The 19,505-nt window shown below is 36.6% G+C and overlaps 1 protein-coding gene across 1 annotated transcript; it reads left to right on the forward strand.

The window, feature by feature from the left end:
• The first annotated feature begins 277 nt into the window (after positions 1-277).
• On the forward strand, positions 278-19,203 carry rtet (major facilitator superfamily domain-containing protein rtet). The gene is made up of 13 exons (XM_089234874.1): positions 278-393; positions 498-683; positions 3,321-3,411; positions 4,500-4,603; positions 5,859-6,017; positions 7,692-7,877; positions 8,940-9,036; positions 9,163-9,274; positions 11,076-11,131; positions 11,275-11,327; positions 15,584-15,674; positions 15,776-15,913; positions 17,652-19,203. The coding sequence occupies exons 2-13, from the start codon at positions 540-542 to the stop codon at positions 17,777-17,779; spliced, it is 1,359 nt and encodes a 452-aa protein (XP_089091000.1). The 5' UTR covers positions 278-393; positions 498-539; the 3' UTR covers positions 17,780-19,203.
• The last annotated feature ends 302 nt before the right edge of the window (positions 19,204-19,505 follow it).

The following is a 19,505-nucleotide window of genomic DNA, read 5'->3' on the forward strand; positions in this document are numbered from 1 at the left end:
TCCATAGATAACAGTAATGATTCCGATGTTTCCACGTTAAATTTAAATTCAAGAACTGAGTGGAAAGGAATCCGTGAATGGCCTTCAGAATTTAGTGGAAACTTTACCTTTGAAACTATGAAACTAATGAAACCAACTCAGTTTTCGAGGGTTGAGATCGATATCTGGCGATACATATATGGTCAGCTTACAAATATTGGAATGTGAAGTGAATTCAGGTTGTATGGTCTTCGCATACCATTGAGTGATACACACATAGTGAAATCATCAGCCAATCATTGCCTTTGTTGGGTTGAACGCCGCCCATCAACGACCCGTAAAATGAAACTTCTCATAGGAAAAAAAAAAAAGAAGTTTGTTTTGAGTCCGCCACGTGAAAATTCAAATTCGTCCGTGAGTGAGAAATTATTGCATGAATAAGCTGTTTTTCCCTTTCTATTGATTATTATTTTTCAGCCATTAATTTGCTTATTTTTTTTATCATTATTGATATATAGGTTTCCACGAAAGAGCTATAATTAAAATTTAAAGAATTCCCGATGGCCACCAGTGTTTCAAAGAGCGAGAAATTGCCGTTATCCGTGTATGTTGTTGTCATAGCTTTGGTCATTGATCTCTTGGGCTTCACTGTGATACTGCCACTGCAGCCATCTATTTTTGAGCATTATGGAGCCAATGATAAAGTAAGAGTTTGGTTCAGGTGTGGTTTGAATTTCCTGTGATTGCTTTTAAAGTAGTTACCGTATATACTGTATAAGTCGAGTTTTTTGTGGAAAAATTCGTTCCTCAAGTGGGGGGGGGGGGGTGTCGGCTTATACTCGGGTCAGTTTTTGATGAGAAATTATCGAGCCCCGCATTATTTGTATTGGATATGTTCAAACCCCACAGAACCGATAATGTCAAAGCTAAGGCAAAGAAATCGAAAACATCATTGGCTTTGATTTCAGGTGGGCTAACGTCGTTTGCACAGCCTTTAGATGTGAGCATCAACAAGCCTCAAAGACTATTTGAGGAATTTGTGGATTGAATGGATGACTTCCGATGATCAAAAAACTACAAACAGTGGTGCCTTGAAGAAACCTGACATTGGCCTAGTGTGCCAATGGGTACATGAGGCGTGGAATTCTGTTTCCGCTGATCCTTCAAAAAGTGTTGCATCAGCAATGCGATGGACGGAACTGAAGATGATATCCTCTTTGAAAATGACAGTAGCAATGACAGCCCAGATGAGGATAAAAACGAAGATGCCGCACCCTGTGAGGATCTGATGAATTACGATGAGTTTGGAGATTCCGAAGAAACGTCTTAAAAAGTTTGAATCATTTTCTGTTATAAATTTCCACAAGCTATTCATTTTCTATGGGGGTCGGTTTATACACGGGTTTTCAATTTATTGCGGTTTTGGTGGTCCTGAAGTGGGGGGGTCGGCTTATATACGAGTATATACGGTATATATATTTTTAATGAATTAAACAGGGACTTGATGTCACAGCAACCCCATCGATGTCCCCCAACCATTCAATGCAAAAAATTCACCTTTTATTATTGATTGGTTTCAAGGGCGGCATAAGCAAGGGTGTACCAGCTTTGGATTTAGTTGGACCAGGGAAGCAATTATGCGAGTCCGGTGTCCAGGGCTTAGGTTCAGAGGAGGGGGGGGGGTGCTAAATTTAACCTTTAACTTCAGCAATGTGGACACGGGCACTAAAATGTGTACTTGGCCCAGCTGATAAAGTATATAGTTTCCTCACTGTTTTGATCTCTTAAATGCTCATACATTGTTTTGGTGCCTTCCTCTCTAAGTCACTCTTTTGGTTATTCCCATGCTCACACTCTTTAGTTCACTCTTTCAATCTTAGGGAGTGATGAGCATAGGAGTGGCCACAGAAAACTGACCTACAGAGCAAGGAATCGGGTCAGTGGTGACCCTGAAAACATTGAATCGTGTGTCCCGGGTAACAAAAATCCTGGTTGCAGCCCTGGTGGGGGAAGCCTTGTTCACTAAGAAAGGTGTATTGGTTGGATAAGCAGAAGGGCAGAGGTGGACTATTGTTCCTTCCTGTTCTCAAGAGCCAATTGCTTTTTTTTCCTACTTTGATTGTAATGGAGGCAAAAGAAAGATAGACTTGAATGGCTGGAGTAACATAGGAAAAGTACGGTGATGTGAAAGAAGATATATAGCAGTGGAGTCACTGATGGTCTTGCTCCAGTGATTCCCAACCATTTTTAGGCCATATCTTTGAAATCCTGATGTCCCCTATACTTTTGTCAGAGGTAACCCCTCCTACCTCCCAAGCGAAACTTCATAGTTCCATGGCAAAGATCTTTTCTTTTAAATTGTGAGAACCATTGTTTTTTTTGCTTCTATATACTTTTAGTCAGTCAAAAAAAAAAAGTGGTTCTTAATCAGGAGACCTCAGAGAGGCTTTGGTGGGGTCCGTGAGATTTGATGAGAAAACAACAACTCGTTTTTACATTGCTATACAAAGAATATTATTTTTTAAAGGAGTTCATGGCCTTCATTTAATTGGTACACAAGATCCAGGGCACAAATTTTCCGTGGAACACAAGACATAAAGAATCCTTAGTCAAACCCCTTTCGCTGAGAGAGAAAAATAAAAGAACGAAGTCATCAAGTCATAAAATGAAGTCATAATTCCCTGGACAGATCATAACGATCTCTTGGGAATACGTGCTGATCACGTTAAAAAAAAAAGTCATCAAGAAAGTGTTTCAAAATTAAAAACTTCAACTGGTATAAAAAAAATTGAAGGGAGTTTGGAAGATTCCAAGCTTTCATAGAAAAACTTGAACTGCCCCCCATAAAAATCAAATTGCCCCCTTGTAGGATTCACGTTGGGAATCACCCATCTAACCTGTAGCTCGTCTCCAATACCAGAAATTTCCGAAAAAAGATACATAAAAATATAATTCATGCATAGCATTGTACTCCAAGAATTCACATCTTTCAACAACTGAGTTCAGTGGCAAAAGCAGCTTCATATAAAGTGATTGTTTTCAAAAGGGGGGGGGGATTTGTTTTCCCCAGCGGTATGTGAGGGATTTGCTAAAGGGTCCATGGGTTGAGTTTCAGAACAGAGTCAATAATTTCATTAGGAGGACCAATAATGGTGATGAAAAGACTGGATAAGCCTTATGTGGTATCGTTTTTGACTGTAAAAGAAAAGCGGCTCTTTAAATCAAAAGCATAAATATGAATGCCAAGCTACCGTCAAAAGCTCTCGTGAGATTTATATATTTGTTACTTATTTATGAATTGCAATGTCAACAATTAAAAACTGAATTTTGTGTCTCTACAGGATACATCCTATCAATGGCTTCAACAGAAAGTCAAGTATTTCCAAAACTTTGTCAATGCTCCTGACATGTTCAACAAAGTTCTCTTTGGAGGTTTGTATCCATTAACTATTTGCCTGAGCATGTATGAAACTTTTCTTTATCCACTTAATTAATCGTTATCATTGTGCTTCATGTTTTTTCCATGCAATCTCAATCTATATAATTGAAATATATATAGATATTAAGGTTTAAACCCATAAATTATAATAAAAATCCATCAAATTTTTTGGACCAAAAATTATGGCAACATAAAGATAAACAATAGTGAAACCTTACTACAGCAATATGCAGTATAATGATAAATCCCTCTAGAACGATATTTTTCCAAGTCTTGCTGGAAATGCCTATATTCTAATGTTAAACTGCTACCTCTTGATATAACAATAATCTCTCTACAACAATATATTTTTTCTTGGTCCTCAGAGTATCGTTATATCGAGGTTTCTCACTGCATTATATACAGTCAAAACTCGTTTTGAAGTTATGTGTCATAGCGACCATTTCATTGCAATGATCTGTCCGATAAGTCGCAAATGTCTTCACATAATGGCTATCCCATATGTTTTTCTTTAGATATAATGTCCATTTTGATGGAGCAATAGGGGTTGTTATAACGAGCATTGACTGTAGTTGATAGATACATGTAAATGTGTGGGGTATCAGTAAAATACTTGTCATGGTAATTTAAAAAAACACAAATTAGTTTGGAAAATCAGCACTAAGATGGCACTGCACTGAAGGTAAAAAAATTATAACCAAAACCGTACCCTTGTGAAAATTAGACACAATCTTGTACGATATGTGTATGATATATCAGGAATTCAGAAATCTGATGGATCAGGTTGCCGTGAAGGATAGGAATCTGTATAGGTGTCTAAAGTTTATTATACAAGATTATTAGGTTAGAGCAAGCAGAGTTTTGAAGTTTGCTGCAGGGCATACAGATTTTGGACTCTTTGGGAAGCTGCTACGCAAATGATGATTGTTAACACTCGTTCACAAAATACCATAATAAAAAAAATAGGAGTAATTTTTTTAGTTAAATCACAAATTTTTGTTTTTGAATTTGCATGAAATAAGTAATAAACAATTTACTCATTGATTTCCAACTGTGTGTGTGTTTTTCTTTGCTTTATTAGGGCTTCTCGGATCTATGTATTCTATGCTGCAGTTCTTTGCGTCACCGATTATGGGAGCATTATCAGATGTATATGGCCGTAAATCAGTGTTACTTCTTTCTGTTGTAAGTTCTTTTCAGATGTAAATTTGTACGCCGGCATTCCTAACCAGGTGGAGAGCATCAAAACAATCAGTTTCTTGTTGGGAAGCCAATGATGCTCTTATCACTTTCAGACCCTGTACGTGCAAATGTGGTGGCTATTTTTTCTCACTGTAGAATATTGTGTCAGTTTAGGGCGGTATTCACCGACATGGTTTAAACTATAGTCACAAATTTTTGATAAGAGATCCACACGGATTGGTTAAATTCAGGTTTTTAATCGATCTATGTTGATCTCTTATCCAAATATTGTGGCTACAGTTTAAACCATGTTTGTGAATAAGACCCTTAGAGTTAGAAATATGGGGAATATGAACTTTTGGAGCTTTCATCAGAGGGCAGCACTTGAAGTTGAACTTTCAGAGGGTTTTAAGATGGTTTCCATGAGAAAGTGCCTGCAGGAAAAGATGAGATTTATTTTGTAAAATTCAGCGATAAAATCCTGGAAAAAATTTTATGTGAAGTTGAGTATACCCTGCATCATCTTGGCTGAAAATTTTTTAATGAAGTGAATTATTTTTCCTTAAAAAATTGAATAAAATAAAGATTTGCTGATATTTATGTTTTTAATGTGGGTTTTTTTTAGCATCAAAAGTGCAAAAAGATTTTGAAAATTACAAAAAAGAAGAAAAAAAAAAGAATGGTTGCAGGGTTAAGACAACCCTGTGCTTATGCATGCTGGGAAGTGTTTTGTTGCATAGTATATAGGGGTGGGAAGGTTAAGATGGGGTTACCAGATTTGAAAACAGAATGGCGCGCACACCCTTAGTGACGCCACTTTTCTGACCAATAAAACTGGCGATAATTTTTCCTAAAAAATAGAAAAATATATACTCTGGGAATTTTGACAGCTATTGGGGTCAATGGGGAAAAAAATTACAAAAGTCATGCGTTTCCAAAGTGGAAAAAAAGTAATTCCGGAAACCTGAAAAGGAGGACAAAAGGGCAAACTTTCTGAAACGTAGGAGGATGCTTGAAATGACATAAAAAAAAGGGAGGACATTTCTTCATAAAAGAGGGTGTCTGGTAATGTTAAGATTTATGAATTTTTCAGGTGTGTTATGTCTTCAAAGTGCTGCCATCTTTCCTCCAAACTGATACGAGAGTTTTGATATGAATTTTTTCGGTTGTAATAATTTCTTATGTGTTTTTTGGTCTGCATGCTCTCTGATAAGCCCAGTTAACTGGTTAATACTGTAGATTTTTTCTTTTCTTTCAGATTGGGATTGGTATTTCTCATGCAGTATGGATGTCGGCTCACTGCTTTTCGATATTCATTCTTGCAAGAGTAATAGGTGGTCTTTCACGAGCCAATGTGACTTTGAGTACCGCAATCATTACAGACTTGTGCTCAACAAGAAACAGAGGGAAAGGAATGGTTAGCTTTTATTGTTGTTCTGGGAAATACAGGACGTATAGTCACCCTAATCAATGTAATAATTTTTTGTCCTGAAAATTATAGTCTTAAATGAAACATAAAGGGTGCAACAAGCACCAATTATATGATAGTGAAAAAACTGCTTGCTCTGTGTTGTATCTTCACTTTTCGTTTGCAACCATGCTTCCCATAAGAAAAAATAAATATTTTTTTGGGTTCTACCACCTCTTAAAACTTAGCCTTTTTTGAGGGAGTCACTATGCATACACCATACCACTGCTATAGTGTATGCAAAAAATGACACTTTTATGTTAGAAATGGGATTTACTATAACTCTCTAATACAGGGGGTGTCCAACCACAGCCCGTAGGCCATGTGCTGCCTAACAAACTTAAATAAATATTATATTCCAATATATTGTGTGATACTGCAGGGTTCTCAGTGACCCGGAAAGTCAGGGAAATGGGCATAGAAAATGTAAAATACTTGGCATGAGTCAGGGAAATGCGTAAATATTTAATAAAAATTAGGAGCAAATTTCTGTGAAGGGGAGAAAATAAACTTGCGAAGAACAAAAACTTGAAATTCGGAAGATTAAGATTTGAATTACTACCAGAGTTTTGGTGAGGGAAATTTTTGAGCTGCGGTTAGGGGAAAGTCAGGGAAATGATGAAGCAGATTTTTTTCTGGCAACGCTGTGTTGTTTTTGGTATATTTTGCCACAAAATTTTTTTTTCATATTAGAGTGGTCAATTTGACATTAAAATTCTCTCTTCAACTATCGTTTGAATTTTCAGTGCTGCTAAAACAGTTTTTTCCCCTTCACATATGGCCTGAAATGGTTTTTCATCCTATTAATGCAGCTCAGGAAACTAAAAATGTTGGACACCTCTGCTCTTTCACCGTTTTATTTAATTTGTTTCTACTACCTTGAAGTTTAACCATTTTTTTAAACAGTATACCAGGGCCATAGCGTGGGGACACCCTCGAGAGGGTTATTATACCAAATGAGAGAAAATTTCTTGTGGTGGGGGGTACCCTATTTGGCTTGGAACACCAGGACAGTGCCTGGTTGTCTCAGCCTAGTTATGGGCCTACAGTATATACCCTATGCAACAAGGGTCTTCAATGCATGGCCTGCCAATAATTTTGAAAGAAATAGCTGCTCAGTATGAAAGGTGATTAAATACAAAATAATTACAATAAACACTGCAGACTACTAAGCTATACTGTGGTATTTTGATCGTGGAATGCTTTTCGAATTCACGAGTTAATACACAATATATAATTACAGTCTTTGTTATTGTATTTTGATTTGTGTGGTAGTCTGCAGGTTTTATTGAGATTTTTAATGTGGTTCCGCAATGTCTGAACTGATATCCTGGATATTCAATGCACAAAATCCATGGATGTATGAATATGGATGTAAAACATGGATAATATCCATGTTTAAAATTATATAATGAATAATATATTATATGTTTTATGATATAACATCCACAATATTTATATAAATAAATAATATACTGTGGATAAATATCTATGATTTATATGGAATCGTTATATCAATGATTACTTTGTTTAAAGCTTTTCACATTGTATATATGTGCTGAGTTGTTATCTATTTTCAATTGAGTATTTCCAAAGATATATTCATTTTCTATGATTTTACAGGCACTAATTGGAATAGCATTTGCTGTAGGTTTCATTGTTGGGCCCATCATCGGTGCATTGTTTGCCTCTCGTTGGCGGAGTGACCAGTTCTACGTGCTGCCTGCCGGGTTTGCTGTCGCGACATCCGTTATAGATTTCATTCTCCTGCTGTTATGCTACAAGGAATCACTTACTCCAGAACACAGGGTACATTTGTTTAATTTTTTTTAATAGTAAATTTCTAATGCATTAAATTTGTTGGATTTAACTAACCATAATAATTGCAGATATTTTCTTGATTTGAAATTTGTGAGACCTCTATAAAGGGACCTTTGTAAAAATCTCTGTAAAGACTGATTCCATATGGACTCAACATCAATAGATTTACTACCTAGTGAGTTGTGCCGGAATTGTAAGTGTGTGTGTACCAGTGCCGTCTTAACACATGGGTCCCTCTGGGTGCAGACAAGGCCTAAAGAGAAGAGGGGCCTCAGAAAAATCACTTAGCCCATAATGTTCTTAAAACGGCTCTGGCGTGTACAGGCACTAGTCTGAGTGTGCATGTGATGTTGTGTCAGATTTTTCTGGGCTGCCATCTATGTTTAAGAAGTGAAGTGTAATGATTGAATATTTTTACCGTTTATAGGCCTTTTGCTCTCTGTGGCGATACTTTTCAAAGGAGAGATCAGCTCACATTCGTGCCTCGATGTTCGAAACCACAGAAAACCAACTTCAGCAGACCACCACTGTGGTGACGGTGGAGTTTGGACCCTATATTTCAATATGTATTCCTTGAGTAAAATCAAATGTATTTGATTTCAGTGTTGTGCCGCCCTCCTAATAAAACCAGTACCATGGTTTATTCCCATGCATTGCCATTTCATTACTAGATTGTGTTTTAATTGCAGTTTCGTAATTTGATGTAAATATATATTTGAACGGAGTAAATGATTAATTGCATAGCTTCCAAGCTTTCTGATTTTTACTCCATTTCCTAGACTTCCAAAACCTAAATTTCAACTGATTGCAAACATCTCTACTTTTGGGGGTAAAAAATTATCCCTAAAGAATTTACTCTCTGGAAAAGTTTATTGCCTCTATGGCAAGTTAAAGGCAAAATTTGCGAAACTGGCAATATATATTTGACTTCTTGACAGTCAAGTTGGCAAAGTAACTTGTTTCGAGGATTAAATTTGGATCAAATTTCTTGGCAAAATTTGACAATCCAGATAATTTTCTTATTCAGTTTCTATTGTATTTTATTGTTAGGCGAAATCTATTGGTCATGGTATGAACAAAGCTCTCAGCTACATCAACCCAGTGTCATTGTTCTCATTCAAGCCACTCCAGAATATTGATTCTTATGGCAAGTTATTTCAAATAAATCTGTCACATATATTTGTACTCACTCAAGACGTTATTTTTAAAAAAAAATTTCATCATCTTTAGCAGTATTTCTGACTTGGTTGTGTGTGGTTTTTTATATCTGCAGATTTGGGAACCTTGAAACTGATTGGAAGCATATACTTCATCTTCTTATTCCTGTATTCAGGATTGGAGTACTCGTTATGTTTTCTTACTCACATTCGCTTCATGTTCTCAAGGTAATTAAATAGTTTATCCTCAGTCAGTTCTTCTGTTAACATCTTGTATGTTTTATATGGTCAGTTTTTTTTTTCATTTCCAAATCACTAGAAAGGTATAATTTTTGGCACATTCATTAGCACAGGGATTCTCCAACTTTTGTCTTCTGCTGTTTCTTTACTCTAGTAGACATGTATTTGCAGCTCAACCCAAAATAGTCTAACGAATAACTGCTTCATGGTATTGAATAGCCACAAATTAATAAGGACAGCTCACTGCAACACTCCTGACAAAGGTTAGCGATGTCCCTAGGAGCTGTGACGAACACTTGAACCATACTGCATTAGCACATCAAGACCCGCATGTTATTTATGATAGTGAATTTTTCTTTTCGCACCATATTTGAATTATACTCATTCCTTTGGGCTGAAAAGTTCATTAAACAGTATTTTTTAAACTCGGAAGCCGACCACATGTGAGTGATGATAAACTATTATATTCGTTATAAGTATTATTAGTTATTACCAATAACCAGAGTAAGTAATATCTTAAAGTAACTTTAAATCTCACGAATCAGATTTTTCGGACAAACGTTTTGATTTGTGATTTGGAAGGGGAGTATCTGTATGTGGTGTCGTATTCAAATTATGAATGTGAACTATAGGCAATTGATAGATTAACTATAGGTTTTGATTTGTGATTTGGAAGGGGAGTATCTGTATGTGGTGTCCTATTCAAATTATGAATGTGAACTATAGGCAATACTATGGTGATTCCCCCCCCCCTCCATTCTCTAATGAGATGCTGCATACACATTGGGACCTCCTGTATCTGCATGCTTGTACTTGTATGTAAAGGTACAGTAGACTCTTGCTAATCCGTTGCATATGAGACTAAGGTGTGCCAGATTACTGAAAATCAATTGAAAAAGCATATTCAAATAATATAAACTTCTGCACAAAGTCACGCAGTGACATGTTTTCCTCTTTTATAGTTAGAAGAAAACCACCTGAACCAGGGGTGTAGCCAGAAATTTCGGGGGGGGGGGGGAAACCAGACCCCGAATTCCCACCTTCGCTACACCTTTGACCTAAACCTAAAAACATATGCACGGGCCAGACTAGTACATGACCAGATTTTCAGGAGTCTACTGTATTTGATACATGCTTTGATACCTTATTTTTGTTTCACATTTTCATAAAAACAATATCTGTGTTCTTCCCAGAGCTATTTTACTGGGTGTGGCTTCAGACAATTTTAATTTCGTTCCCCTAGACACTAGGATTTCATTGTCTTGTATTGCTTCTTAAAATTTTAATCACACCATGGTCTAGCAGCAAGTTCTTGCTGATATGTTTGGTTCTACCACCTGTGAAAATTTGGAAGATGCACTATGTGCACCCAGGTTTCTTGGGGGGGGGGGGGATATAAATATGTCTTGTTCTTTTTATTTTCCAACCACGCAGAAATTTCAACGGAATCACCATAGCCTTCCTTCATACAAGGTTGGCGTGGTTCCAGTCTTTTACTGACACAAACGACTAGCTGTTTAGCTGCTTGTTTCACAAAATTATCATAACCTCTCAGCCCGTTCACATCATACAGGAGATAGAATAAACACCTCATAATGTTGGGCTTATCTTGATAAGAACTCTAGCAATAAGATGTTATTCTTTAACTCACCATTTTTTCAAACTTGATTGAATATTGCATCAGCAAAGGGATGTTTTCGCTCACCTTAATTTATACCATGTTCATTTTAGATCCAATGTGTTTCATGATTTTATTCTAATCGTGCTGTAAACGTTGTCTCATTTCCAGCATGGACCAAGGCAAAATGTACCTTTTCAGTGGTATCATCATGATAGTCATACAAGGTGAGAATATGTAATGGTTTTATTCAAAATAATCTGGCTTCTTCTCTATTCTGTGAGGAAAATATTATAAAATAATTATTTTTTGTATTTGTATGAAGTTTATTTCATCATTGCTGTTGTATTGATAAATTTTGATTTTGCAGGTGGAGTTATTCGCAGAATCCCTCCTGGTAAAGAAATAAAAACTGCACTGACGGTATGTTTTCACATGCTACCTAATTTTCTCCTTGTGTCATAAAAAAATATATTACTAAAAACACAACAAAATACTGTATGCTCATTGTTCAGACAGTTGGCCCAATCATTTTAAAAATACAAATTTTTATGCAAAAAATATTTTAGAAATGAAAGATTAATTTTCAGACTTGAAGGCCGTTGTATGTTTTGGTTAGTTTTCTATGTTTCTTCAATGCAAGTACAGAGATCCCACTGGACTCTGGACCCAGGTTATTTGAAAAATCTGGGTCCTTTTTGAGTAAAGGTGGGTCCCTCTCAAAAAACATATATCTTGAAAAAAATTATGCCCCCCCCCCCCCCATAATTCACTACTGGTATCTCTATGAATTTTCCTCCAGTATGCCCCAGGTTTTTGATCACCTGCTTATATTTCTTTGTTGAGACTGAGCGGTGGGTCATGTTCCAGGTAAGAGAAGAAGATATCTGTGAATCAAGTATAAAATTCATTTTTAAAAACATGTTCTATCCAAAGGTTCATTTGCTTTCATTGTCTACTAGTAAGAAAAACTTGCAAAAAGAAGCTCATTAGCACTGAGAATTTAATGTATGGAATTACGTACATGTAATAAATCTAAAACAAATATACAGTTAATCCTGCTTATAACGTTTCTCCCAGTTAGAATGTAGCACCGCAACTAGATACTTTCACAAACAGGGCAAGTACACATTTTGGCGCACCCATGTAATGTAGAAGAAGCAGTTATAAAGGGCGAATTTGGTGCCCCCTATAGTCCAGAGCGCAGGACACTAGGCCCACCTGCCCCTCCCAGTTGTGGCCCTGCATCTATTCTCCAAACTGGTAATGCGTGCATTTGAAGTTCAATGTATGCATATTTGTATTGTAGGTTCTGTGTGATCGCCGTGGCAACCCGAAGTTTTTTTCAAAAGACTAGCCAACTCAAAATTTGAAATCTTTAGAAAATCACATTTTTAGCCGATTACCATTGCGCAATTGCAAGTTCCAAACACAGATTTTCACCAAAAGCAAAATTTGGGGGAAGGTTATAAGGGACCTCTTCCTCCCCCCCCCCCCCCCCCCAGATCAAAAATGAAAAATATTTTTGTAGGGAATTAAAATATTGGAATAAAGTAATTTATTTTATACTATCTGTGAAGAATTTGATTCTGGTGCCCCTCCAAAAGTCGATTCTGCTTACACACCCCGTGATTTTCGCTATGCGAAACTGTGACAAAACTGGATAGCTAGGTGACAAAACTGGATATTCAAGGTCAAGTTTTTACAGATTCGGCTTTTTTCCACTATATTGGGAAGGTTTTACAATTTGAACGGGTATTCCAATCCTTTGCGATTGTTTAAAAAAACTGCACATTTGCAATATTGTAGGAACAAGACGAATTTACGCCGTAGAGACGCTGTCTTTGAATGCCGGCCGATAGCTGCAAAAGTACCGCAATTTCCCGTATATAACCAGTAGGGAGAAAATTTGCAGGGTAATAAAAATCAGAAATTTGAAACTGCTGTACACTGCCTCTCATTCAGGGAAGCAACTAGGTATCCCTCATCTTAAGCCGGGTTTTCCTAGGAATAAGTTTTTTGCACAGCGTGAACCGAATTAGACAATTTCGCTCCGGCAGAAACGTGTTACATAACTACGCTACGCGTTTGTGTTTTCCTAGCGTGGCGCATCAGATCAGGGCGACTATATTATAGTATATGGCCCTGGCATCAGCTACTCTGTCGTCTGCATGCTCCGGTTTGAAGGGAAGGGAAAGAATACACACAAGAGTGAAGAGAACATAAGTCAAAACTCGCGGCGCACGATGCATTTGACTCCTCCAGAAGTAGTCGGCCAATCACGCCCGACATAAAGCGCTGTCGTGAGGTGTATTGTGCTCTGTAGGAAAACAGTCATGCTGCTTTTCTTATCGGTGAGTGGACGGCGTGTCGCACTCACTTTATGTTGCGGGCAGCACAGAAAACCTGCTCCTAAGAAAACCCAGCTTTGTTCTTCAACAACCCACGTGTATATCAATACAGTACAGTGTACAAAGTAGTAAAACCAGTTTTTCAAGGTCGCGCGATCATGATACACGGTAAAAAGAAAGGGAAAAAAGTTGGGGAGGGTTTTCTCTCTACTTTTTTCTTCTTAGAACTGGGAAAGAACGCGTCTCGGAGGATGCTTGAACAAAATTTTTATGCATCCTTTTCCGAAATTCCGGGTATTTGACGCGTTATAACGCGTCAATGGCATCTCTGCAAGTAGTTGGTATCATTACAAGAGTAGGTAAAAACTGAAACAAAAAACATGTTTTGGAGAATCTGTTATTATAAGCCAGAAATCAATTTCAGAATTTGTAACATGGCCGCTGTGGTGATTTACGTGGTCGTAGTGATGGACTCACATTGCAACACCCCGGGTTTGAACCTCACGGTTTCCACAATGGTGGTCGGCTGAAGTTGGTTTTCTGTGGTTCCCAAATTTGAGCTGCAAATGCAAGCTGATCTCCCATTAGAAAGTCTGAACACAGAGAGCCACAGGCCCTACAATGGTAGAAATATTCAATCATTGCACTTCACTTCTTAAATATAGATGGCAGCTCTATATATGCATTCATACTGTTAGGTATACACACTCACGCTTCCAGCACAACTCACTCGGTTGTAAATTGCCCATGGTGATAGACCGGAGTTGTGCTTAGTTTGAAAGATAGATTTGTAACCTGCTCTATTGCTAATATCACAATGATGAAATCTAAAAGATGTTTATGATGCAGATGAAGTGGGGATGTTTTACAATTAATTGCCTGATAGAGCAAGAATTTTTTTATATATATTTGTTTATGAAGATAAGTCAGTTTTTCTCACAGTTGTCAGCTCTCTCATAATAACAGACTTTAAACAGTATAGAAAGTTAGAGTTATTCTTATTTCAGTCTTGCATAAGCATGCAAGCCAATCTCCCCTTTGAAAAGTCTTGCCACAGAAAGCAGCAGACCTACAACGGTACTGATATTCAATTACCACATTTCATTCACAGTTCAAAATAAAAATGGCAGCACTAAAATTTCACACTGAACACGAGATACCCACACAAACTGTTAAGTACATAAGAACACTTCTAGCACAATTGCATAACTCACTCAGTCGCAAATTGCCCATGATGATACACGAGTTATGCTTGATTTAAAAGAAAGTTCAGCATAAGCAGAAAAAATTCTATAATTCTATATTCTATTATGCTTTGAAAAAAAAAAAAGAAACAAAGCAGACTTTTTTGCTCACTTTGACAAGTTTGAAAGAGCGGCTAATTTGGAAATTTTTTGGGTGGTTAAGAAAATCAGATGCGAACATGTAGAGGGAAACAAATGCCTCTTTGCCCACAGATTTATATTAAGTGCAGCATATATAAATCTGCAAGTTTTTCAAGTATTTTGCTTAGGTGCAGCTTATACACCAGAGGGACGCTTGTACACGCTGAAAATTTTGTCTCTAGCGACTCATGGCTATTATATTCCTGATTAAGCCCAACAAACTGCTCATACTAATTAGAAATTCATTAGGAAACACTGACATGGATATTTTTTTAAACTGGTAATAAAATATGACAGGAAAAAGGTATCAAAAATATAGCAAAAAAAAAAATTCAAGTATTTTGAAACAGCCATCAGAAATCGGGGTACTTACCCTCATGGAATAGTCACAGGGTCAGGAAAAAGTAATAAAATATGATAGAAGGTCACAGATTTTTTACCAACCAATTTTCAAATTTTTCTTGACAAATTCCTGTGATTTATTATTGCTTAAAATCATGACTTCTTATCAAGTTTACCATTGCAAGAGTCTGATAGATACCCACAATCATGTAGTGGTTTACAGCTGAAGATAATTTTTTGGCTTTAAAGTGTGGTGTTTTTTTTTTCATGAAACAAAAAAAAAAAAAAAATTCACAGTTTGCAGCAAAAACAACCAGGGTTTCTATTGACAATCATCATTGGCAATTTTTTATTTTGCAAGCAAAAGAGCTATTCTGCCAAATAACGAGTTAAATTGCCAATGATGTCATCAAATAATGAGTATTAAATTGCCAATGCCACTGAATAATTCAAGAAAAAGTCATCAGATTTTCCTTTGTGGGTGCAATGGAAACCCTGGAAATAGTTTTTGGAGCAAATTAATCATATTTTAAGATCATATTAAATGGAAGAAGAGAAGCAATCCAGGATACTATAATGCACATAATATTTGTAATTTCAGGGTGCCATCATCATCATTCCAGCTTTTATTGTCATCGGATTGTGCCGCTCCATTTTTTGGCTCTATGTCGGTTTGGCTCTTTATGCATTTGGTATGAAACTCTTGGATAGTTTTATATTTGTTTTTGATAATTTGAAGATTAAAGTTTCTCTTGTTTGTATGCAATTTTTTAAATTTTTTTGTTTCTTACAGCTTCTGCTTCGGTTGTTCCTTGCCTCACCACTATCGTGTCAAAATTAGGTTCCACTGATCAGAAAGGTGCGGTCCTTGGTATATTTCGGTCATTAGGATCATTGGCAAGGAGTTTTGGTCCTTTGATTTCTGCTATAGGTGAGCCTATAGGATCATTTCAATATGTTTACTTTTTTTTCAACTTTTGATGATATGAATGAAAATATTGTAGTACATTTAAGCCCTGTTTATATGTGCAATATTGTGGTAGCATTGGGAGTACTGGAACTTGCTTGCTGATTTTTTCCCACGTAAGGAAAAAATAGGGAGTAGGAATTGCCCCTTCTTTGTTGGGGATACTTGAGAAAAAACCTCCTTTCCTATGGTGAATTAAACCGGCCGACACATGTGACATCTTAAGACATCTAAAATAAGGTTAAAGTTTCCGGACTATATAAGTACGTTTTGGTGAAAATCCTTGAAGCTAATTTTAAATGCTTTTTTCTATTTCCCATATAAACAGGGTTTTAGTAATTAATATTCTCTGCAGCAGATTGCTATATATGCTGCAGAGGATATTGATACTGTCATCTATCTTTTAAATTAGAATATAATATTGAGAGAAGGGTATAAATTTTCACAATATGTAATGAATGATTGCTGGTGGCAGCTGCTGAACAATGATTTTTAACATTGAAAAATATCATTTAGGCTTGCTGCATAAATTATTTGCATTGATAGAGCCGTTAATGAGCCACATCTTTTTCAGAAATTTTAAATATTTCATGCAATATAGCATGTCTGTGACTGGTCTTTATGCCAAATAGTTAGTGTTTCATTTGCGAATAAATAACCATAAAATTTGTTAACTAAGGATTTGCTAATACAGTGAAATGTCTATAGTGATACTCGAAGAAATGTATCAGTATAGATGGAATATATATTAATAAAGAGATATGTCACTGCCCACTGTTCATAGAAAGTATGATTAACTAGATACCAAGCAGAGAAGAAGATGAATAACGAATTCATCTTTATCTCCACTGTGTATCTAGTCAATTGCACTTTAAGTATATTAATGCTATGAAAAGTGCACCAGGACCAGAGATCAGTACTGTAACTATGTTTTTTTTTTTGGGGGGGGGGGGAAGCAAAAAGAATTTGCCACCCCCACCACTGCAAAACTTGATTTTATATTGGTATTTTTATTCTTTCCTGAAATTTGCTGCCCCTCCCCTAAAGTTTGCTACCTGGGGCAGTTGCCGCTGTGGTGGTTGAGTGGTCATAGTGACGGACTCTCATTGCGAAGATCTAGGTTCGAACCCCCACCATTGCCGCAGTGGTTGTCGGCTGAAGTTGATTTCCTGTGGTTCCCAACTTCAAGGCTCAAATGCGAGCCAATCTCCCTATTGAATATTCTCGCCACAGAGAGCAACAGGCCTACAACGATACGATTATTCAATCATTACACTTCACCTATAGTTAGAAAAAACTGGTGGCAGATGGCAGCACTACACATAACAAGCATTACACAGAAACAAACTTCACGTCAGGTTTCACTACACGTACACGCACATTCCAACATGTACCAGTTTGTTAGAGGTTCTGCAGAGGAATATGGACGAGGTACATGTATGGTGTAGTAGTACTCGGGGCAGTTGCCCCCACTCCCCACTTCTGGGTCAGCACAGATTAATATAATTATAAAGGGAGGGTATTTAGGTGGTGTTTTTTGAATTTGTGCTGCATCATCGAAAAGCATGTTTACTTAGCTAACGTTTTCCCCGATTTTAAATTTGCTAGTTAGATATAATTCCTATCATGCATATATTTTGTGTGAAAATTTAGAATGTATAATTGTGCTGACATCCATTTTTTCTAAAAATTTGTTGGACAGCATACTGGAGCTTTGGATCCACAACTACCTATTGTGTTGGTGGGGTGTTGCTATTTATACCATTGATGCTAATTCACCGATTGAAAGTGCGACTGGATTCTGCAGCAGCCAAAAGCAAATCCAACTGACATAGGACCATGGATAGCACCTTCTTCCAAAAAACAGATGTGATCAATTTTTTTGTACTTATTCCATATATTTTATGTTGAAAAATAACTTGATAGATTGCTATGTATCAAACAAATGCAATGGTTTTTACTGAATCTCATTCAGATGTTTCTGGTTGTACAAATTTTATTTATCTTTATTAATCGTTGCCACTGTCTTTATTGCACAGTATAATCAAAAATTCCTTGAGCTCTAGTTCCTAGAAATTCTTATTGAGGGGGTTTTCCTGCTTCCCATTGTGATGACTTTTCAAAGTCATTTATTTAAACATATAGATGACTCCATTTTTAATGTACAAATTGGGCGGGGTAGCCCGGTCGATAAGATACTCGCCCAAAGTACCAAAGGATGTTTAGAGGTGTCGCGAGTTCGATACCCGGTTCGTCCTTGTCAGAAAACTTTCCTGACACAAGGGTACAACAAAAAACGGTGACTTGGCCGCAGCAAAAAATTGCTACCTCAGGGAGTCCCCTGTCGAGGGGTTAGCGCGCCAACCTCTCTCTGAGTATAAAAAACAATCCTGCCGTTCGGAATCAGCAATAAATTGTAGGTCCTGGTCTAATTAGCCCTCGTGTGCAGAAAATGACCATGGTGCAACAAAAATGATCAAATGATTAATGTACAAATGATTTTAAAAGTACAAAAAGCTTAATGCATGAGTTCTGCATTATTCTACAAATGATCACAAGTGACAAATATTCATCTCTTATACTCCTGTAGGTTGTAGATTTTTCAGTTACAGTACAATGGGAAATGTTTTGCTACTATATTCTGTTTTAACTCCAATGTTTGGATGACATTCCATGAATCTTTTTCACTGTGTTTATACATACCCTTACTTTAATTCTATCAATACACTTTAAGCGGGAAAAGTGTTAATACCCCTTTCCCGCATCTGCTGAACTGCACAAAATATGTGAGTATAAAGGTTTGTTAGTATTGATTCAAATTTTCTCAAGCTACAAATAGTGATAATTTAAATCAAAATCAATTGTGTTCTTCTATGTGTCTTTCAAGTGCAAATGTGTATTTTGTCCATGGAATTCATTTTAATGAGTGTTTAGTTATGAATATAACATTTGTTATGTCTTTCTTCTCAAAACTGCTTTAATCCTATGTTATCGCTATCATGAAGTGTCCAGTGCTGACGGAATTACATCAACTTCTGTTACCGTATTTCTTTGAATTTGTAAACAGCATATATTCCTTTTTAAGGAAAGTTGACATTGCTTAATCTGTCTTTTCTTGTATTGCAAAAACGAAGGTGTTAGAAAATACCTGCTTAATGGTCTTAATTTGTGATTAGTTGAAGTGTAATTCAGTTAACTGGTGTTCAAAGTAATATACTTTTTGTTAATATTTTTAGGTTTGTGTAAGTTTTTCCAAAAAAAAAAACTGAACCGTTTGATTCTGTAATTTCGAAGTGCAAATGCGGGCTGATCTCCCATTTAAAAAAGTCGCTCCGCAAAGAGCAATCATGCTTACAATATTTAAAATATTCACGCATAAATTCACTAGGCAAAATAGCGTGCTGAGTTGTCTGCTTCTGAATTTTGAAGGCAGATAGTAGCACTTCTTGAAACAAATGTCTTGTTGGGTACAGAACACATCACATTCTAACATGCACTAATTTGTTCCTCAGGGGAATATTTACGATGTGTATGTGCGGTTTAGTTAGTAGTAGTG

This window comes from Pholcus phalangioides, unplaced genomic scaffold (genome assembly GCF_987345545.1).
Source record: "Pholcus phalangioides strain wild (caught in Gottingen) unplaced genomic scaffold, Ppha-v1.0 ptg000008l_1, whole genome shotgun sequence".
In the NCBI taxonomy this organism is placed as follows: domain Eukaryota; kingdom Metazoa; phylum Arthropoda; class Arachnida; order Araneae; family Pholcidae; genus Pholcus; species Pholcus phalangioides.

What these genes read in the sequence shown, in the direction of transcription:
- rtet (XM_089234874.1), top strand. Translation starts at nt 540, where the DNA reads ATGGCCACCAGTGTTTCAAAGAGCGAGAAATTGCCGTTATCCGTGTAT. An exon ending in CAACAAAGTTCTCTTTGGAG is followed by an intron (nt 3,412 to 4,499) that starts GTTTGTATCCAT and finishes TTGCTTTATTAG; the next exon opens with GGCTTCTCGGATCTATGTAT. An exon ending in ATTCGCTTCATGTTCTCAAG is followed by an intron (nt 9,275 to 11,075) that starts GTAATTAAATAG and finishes TCTCATTTCCAG; the next exon opens with CATGGACCAAGGCAAAATGT.